This window comes from Microtus ochrogaster, unplaced genomic scaffold, assembly GCF_000317375.1.
Source record: "Microtus ochrogaster isolate Prairie Vole_2 unplaced genomic scaffold, MicOch1.0 UNK37, whole genome shotgun sequence".
Taxonomy (NCBI): domain Eukaryota; kingdom Metazoa; phylum Chordata; class Mammalia; order Rodentia; family Cricetidae; genus Microtus; species Microtus ochrogaster.
The window spans coordinates 1,534,887-1,541,510 of NW_004949135.1; the positions used below are offsets into that span (position 1 = coordinate 1,534,887).

At 36.7% G+C, this 6,624-nt stretch overlaps 1 protein-coding gene across 3 annotated transcripts in view; it reads left to right on the forward strand.

Annotated features, from left to right (window-relative positions):
- Hace1 (HECT domain and ankyrin repeat containing E3 ubiquitin protein ligase 1) overlaps positions 1-6,624 on the forward strand; it is a 102,491-nt gene that overhangs the window by 56,746 nt on the left and 39,121 nt on the right. For all 3 annotated transcript variants that reach the window (XM_005368627.2, XM_026789985.1, XM_026789986.1), the window contains 3 exons: positions 3,809-4,143; positions 4,595-4,663; positions 4,883-4,970. In XM_005368627.2, the coding sequence (XP_005368684.1) occupies positions 3,809-4,143; positions 4,595-4,663; positions 4,883-4,970 (492 nt within the window). The remainder of the gene's footprint in view (positions 1-3,808; positions 4,144-4,594; positions 4,664-4,882; positions 4,971-6,624) is intronic.

A 6,624-nucleotide genomic window follows, 5' to 3' on the forward strand; every position in this document is an offset into this window, starting at 1 on the left:
ATCGACAGTTTACTATTTCTGTAACATACCGACCCAAGTGAATGATCAGTATAAATGTCAGTGCTGCGTTAAGTGAGTTGCTCCACATCATATCCTTTGGAGTTCCTACTATATTCTGGTATGGATCACTGTGTTAGGACAGTTTCTACCCCTGATTTCACTTTCTACTCTTGTGTAATGATAAAAAGAAAATCCTAGTAGGTATAGGCAATGATCATTGTTCTCAGTATTGATTTTTTCATTATTCTTGAAATCTGAGTTTCTCTTGCTAATTGACTCTGTAAGCATATACATAATACTTGGTTTAATGCTAGTTTTCTACATAGTACAGGTTCAGCTGTAAAAAAGTATGCTAAAGATGTTGTTTCCCACCTTGTCTCTTTTCAGTGTTTTAAATACATGACCTCACATATGCTAGATGACATGGTTTTTTTCTTTGTTTAAGGAAATCTAGACTTTGTGTTTTGTCATATTTATGGGCTTTCTTTCCTTTTATTTTTATTTTGCTGTAGTGGGAAATGAACTCAGCACCTTATAGTTTAGGCAAGTGCTCTATCATTGATCTATATACTGATTGTTTAATTTTTTAAAATATTTTTTCATACAATGTTTTGATCATGTTGCCTCCCAGATCCCCCACCTCCCTAGCCACCAACCTTATGTTCATTATTTTATTTCTTCCTCCGTCTTCTCCCTCTTTCTCAAATGAAAACCAATAAATAAATAAGACAAAACATTATAGAACAAAACCAAAAAGGTCCCCTACCCCCCCAAAACAAAAGCATAACGGAGTTTGTTGATTGTTGATCAACTCCTCCTGGTCACGGGGCCTGTCCTGAAGTGTGGTTGATAAGTGTCTTAGTTGGGTTTTTATTACTGTAAAGAGACACCATGACCATGGTAACTTTTTATAAAGTAAGACATTTAATTAGAATGGCTCACTTACAGTTTCAGAGGTCCAGCCAATTATCATCATGCTGGTGATACATATGGTGATGCAGGCAGAAGTGGTACAGGAAAAATAGCCAAGATTCCTACATTTTAAAGGCAACAGGAAGTCGACTAAAAGTCACAGTGTTAGAAGCCTAAGCAGTAGTGGTCCCAAAGTCTGTCCCCACAGTGATAACACTTCCTCCAACAAGGGCACAGTTCCTCTATTACCACTCCCCTTGGGTGCCATTTTCCTTCAAACCACCACATATAGAAATTAAGTATTAACTATTAAAGTTTCTGTTAGTCTTTTTACAGCTTTATGAATGAACTTTGGCATCTTTGAGTGATGGGAAATCATGTAATTTCTTGTGTGTAAAGATAAAGTATAAACTGTATGTTGCTATCCAACTTCATATGACATTCATTGTGGGGTTGTCAAGTTGTAACTTGGGAATTGCCGATTCGCTGTAGTGTTAGACTGGAAACTAAACTCTGTCTAAGGCAGCAATTGATTCCTACTTGCAGTCTCTTTAATCGTATACCCTGGCATGTCACTTCATTGTTAGGATTGAGCAGTGGCCTTCCGTTAGGACTGAGTGTGTTTCTAGGCCTTTAGTAGTTATCTGATTCATTTTGAAGGCCTTTAAGTTAATCTTAACACTTCACCATTCTTTCAGTGTCTAGCAACTTTGCAATAGTTGAGAGAGAATTTTGTTTTTGTTGTTGGACCAGTGAGCGTAGGGAAGAGAGTTAGGTTTCTTATGTGTTGTTGTTCCCCTCTCTTCCTATGAGTAAGTTGTGACTTTTAATAGTTTCATAGAATTGCAACTTAGAAAAAGATTCTCAGAAGCCATTTTTTTTTGGTTGTAGCATTTGACGTCATCTATTTGATAACAGGATTTGAAAGTGCTAGGATATTCATTAAGTTAGTTTTCCTGTCAGATTTTGATTTCACTTCAGCCTATCTTGAGATTTAAAAAAAGTTTCCCGTTAAGCTTAGAGTTATGTATATGTCATATATAATGTGACATTATACATATAATATAATATATAATATAATATTCTTAGTGTATACTTTAAAGTTGTTTGAATCACCTGATTATGTCATATCACTATTGTGTGTGTAGAAATGTAATTTTGTGGTTGTGAATTCTCATTTTATGAAGTGAGCAGTTATTTTGATAATGCTTGATATTCTTGTTATCATTGATTAATTTTTTTCTTTTAAAATTTTTTTTATATGTATGGATGTTTTGTCTGCACATATGTCTGTGTACCACACACATACCTGGCACACACAGAGTGCAGTAGAGGGTGTTGGATCCTCTGGAACTGGGGTTGCAGATGTCTGAGTCACCATGTGGGTGCTAGGAACTGAACCTGAATCCTCTTTACGTCTGCCAGTACTCTTACCTGCTGAGCTAGCTCAATAGCCCCAGCTGATCGTTTTCAGTAGCAGCTGGTATATACACTTTGTATCCAGTTTATTTTATTATCCCTAAGTAAGTGTTGCAAGCCCCATAGCTGTGGGATGCAGTAGTTCACTTACTTCACTATGCTACGAGACAGGTGGTGTACCACAGAGCTTCACTCAGTCCAGTACTTTACTTGTGATTTATTATAGTTGGAGAGTCATTTCCACAGTGTTCACTCTTGTGACTAACAAGTGACTTCTCTTTTTAGATAATTCCTTAGGTAAAGTCCTGTCTGGGATGGGATTTGGCTTTATTGTGTGTATGATCTAAATACAGTAAGATGATACAAAGGGGGAAAGAATAACAAAAATAGAAAAACACCAAATTATTTTATTTTTTCTTCCATTTAAAAAAAATTCTAGTTTTTTTCTTTTAATATTTTTGCCATGATCATTTTATTAGAGGCCAGTTACCCTTTTCTTTTCTTGCAGCACTTGACAGATCCCTGTTTTTCCACTCAGAAGTTCCGTTCTGCAGGAAAATTAAGTAGTTTTCTGACATAATGAGACTATACAGGTAGTTTGATGTTTGATCATGAATAAAAGCTCTTGGATTGTGATGAGAACCGTAAGATATTTTTAGTGACAGTCTCATGTTTGTGTCAGCTGACTCTTTCTTAATCATTGGGGCTCCTAAATCTTCCAACTATAAGGCTAAGTGTTGAAACCCAGCCTTCTACATAAGAGGGTACTCATTTCAGCTTTATTGAAGGTAAAATTAATTTCATTAAAAAGAAGATATTAGGTTTTTTTCGTACCTGGAGTATAGTATTTATTGAGTCAGTGAATTAGACTTTTTGTGCAGTTCTTATAACTTAATTTTGATTTTTTTAATGTACAAAAATAGGAATGAGTTAATTATTTGCAAATTCAGTAAGTAAAATTCTCAGCTTACAGAAAGCTGAAGAAAAGCAGGAAGGGAGTTGTGGTGAGGGTATTGTTATTAATAGATATTGTGAAGCTTTTCTTGGCAGAACAGGCTGTCTAAACATTTTCTGAGATTGGAAATATGGCTGTTTAGTCTCTTTCCCGAAGTCAAGATGACTTAGTTGTTACTTTTTAGGTGAGGTATTTTAAAGGTAGGTCTTTCTTAAATGCTTGGTCCACTTTGTAGTATCTGTAATTATTCAGTGTTCAAAGTAAGATTAAATGTTCACTTGGAGAAAGACAGCTAATTGTTTTTTAGACAGGGCTTCTCTGTGTAGTCCTGGCTCTCCTGGAACTCACTCCATACTTCCTTGCTTGGAACTCACAGAGATCCACCTGCCTCTGCTTCCCGAGTGCTGGGATTAAATGCAGGCATGTGCCACCATCACCTGGCTACAGCTAATTCATAATAGGAGTATTTAACATCATGAACTTAAGAATGATACTTAAAATGCCCCTTTCTTTTCTTTTTAGCCTTTGGAATTGCTTTGGCACTCATTAGATGAATGGTTAGTTTTAATAGCCACAGAATTAATGAAAAACAAAAAGGACTCAACGGATATCACTTCTATTTTACTGAAACAAAAAGGCCAGGATCAAGGTGCTGCTTCCATTTCACCATTTGAACCTTCAGGCCCTGGGAGCTGTGAACACCTGTCCGTGGGCACAGGGGAGTCCAAGTCAGATGTTCTTGCGGGGAGTCAGGAAGCCAGTGCAGACTGTCAGGATGTTGTTGCTATGACAGCCAACCGGCTAAGTGCTGTCATTCAAGCTTTTTACATGTGCTGCTCCTGTCAGATGCCTCCAGGGTAAGAAAGTTTTGACTTAATACTATTTTCCTTTGGTAGATGAAGAAAAGCTGCAATAATTTTGTAGTTTCAGTGAAAGCAAATGTAATTTGTTGGTTTTTTAGGCTCTATTCTTATTTTGTTTTAGGATACTCATTGCACTAGTAAAAATATTTAAATTTTTGAAAGTATATACATTTATTTTTATGTAAATTTGTGAATGCTACTATGTAAAGAGCTGCAGAAAATTTTACAGTTTCTAGAAGTCACTTGTTTCTGTCATTTGTTAATAACAAGTTTCCTGTGTTATTCCATTGTACATATTGACAGGGTCCTCAGTTGATAAGGAAGATGTGTATCTAGTTCTTACTTTTGGTCTAGGAGCTAGTCCCACTTAATATGTATTTATTGAATTTAGATATTGTATTGTCAACGTTGTACATCCTGAATGCTTTTTCCCTTCCACATCCAGAATGACTTCTCCTCGTTTCATTGAATTTGTCTGCAAACATGATGAAGTGCTAAAATGCTTTGTGAATAGGTAAGGCTTTCTGGATTCTTAGACTATCTTGGCAGCCCTTTTCTCTACTTATACATATTCATTTAAACAGAAAAGAAATTAACTTTGTTACTATTTAAAATATGCTCATTAACAAAATTATAGCAAGTAGAAACAAATATGTTCTTCCCTTCTACTTCACCATTTTATATCTGAATTTGCATTTCACTCAGTGATGATTATTGTTCCTTTTTCTTTTAGAAATCCCAAAATTATATTTGACCATTTTCACTTTCTTCTTGAGTGTCCTGAGTTGATGTCAAGGTTCATGCATATCATAAAAGCACAGGTACAGATTTTCTTTATCTTATTGTTAATATAATGAAATAAAATATTTTTCTTTTGTAAAATTATTTATAATTTTTTTTAAATTTTAAAATTCAGGGTTTTTTTTCTGTTTTTTTGCTTTGTCTAGATAGGGTTTCTCTGTTTAATAGTCCCAGCTGTCTCAAAGTTTACTCTGTAGGTCAGGCTGCCTCCCTAGTGCTGAGATTAAAGGCAAACACCACCACTGCCTGGCTAAAATTGTTATTTTTAGAAGAAATGTTATTTCATTATTTTGTGCATATGGGTATTTTGCATGCCTGTATGTCTGTGGATTTTGTGGTGCCTGGTCCTGTGGAGAGCAGAAGCAGATACTAGATCCTTTAGACTGGAGTCACAGACTGCATGTGGGTGCTGGGAATTGAACCCGGCTCCTCTTAACCTCGAAACCATTTCTCTAGCCCTCTGAAATTAATTTTCAGATTCTGAATTCTGTTTAGTAATTTTACTTTAAGCTTCTTTTGCTTTCAAAGGGGCTTTAAAAAATTTTTGGTGAGTGTTTTTGCCTGCGTGTGTGTAGAACACATGAATTCAGCATACCCGGAGGCCAGAAGGAGTCTCTGGGGCTGGAATTAAAGGACAGCATTAGCCAACATGTGGCTAATCAAACTGAGGTCTTATAGAGGAAGAGGAGCCAGTGATCTTAATCACTAAGCTATCTCTTCAGACCCTCAAAGAGAATTGTAACTAAATATAACAGGGAAGATAATAAATGTATCTATAAGTTAGTAATTATCGTATTACTAGGCTCTTTTAAGAGAGATTTTTTTGGGTGTTGTAGTGAGGAGAGATTTCAAAAAAGGAAATAGATTTTTAAGTGGCTCTGAAAAACTTGGACAGTGTGTGAAGTTTTGAGTGAAAAGGGTGAACATTGTGGCCACGGTGAGGATCAGTGCATGAAAATAGGACAGCATTGAAACACGGTGCTGACTGCAGCAGAAATTTGTTCTGAAAGGTAGATTTTGATCATATGCTATTGAGCTTTGATTGGGAGGTTAACGTCTTGTTTGCTGGACTGTTTGTTAATCCCACCAGTCGAGAATAAGACCACTATCACATTGAAAGCAAAATCTGGAGCATGCTTTAATCAGATACTGGCCAGGTGGGTGCTCTGGCCAGGTCCATCTCTAGGCTTCCAGAAGATGGCCCCAAATCAGGGTTTTCAGCAGCTTAAGTAGTTCCCATTAGGGAAATACATCAGATCCAATCAGGGGCAAGCATACATCCTGAAGTTCCTCCAGCCTCCATTCAAATAGGGGCAAGCCTACATCCTGATGTATTTCCTGCAGGTGAACCTCCTGCCCACAGGTGATCAAGCCCATCTGGTGCAGAAGAGCCAAACAAACTTGTTATAGGAGTGAAAAACGTGTGGCTTGTTATCTCCCATGAACAATGGCCTCCAGGATTTCAGGAACTGTCTGTCCTTGGACAAGGGGCTTGCAGATAAGAGGCACTTTTGTTCCAGGGATCTCTTAGTCATAGTAATTAAAACTTAAAATGTAATTTTGGCTCTCATAGGAGTAACTTTGTACCAGGAAAATAAGATAATCCTGTGAACATATAATATATTCTCTCTCTCTCTCTCTCTCTCTCTCTCTCTCTCTCTCTCTCTCTCTCTC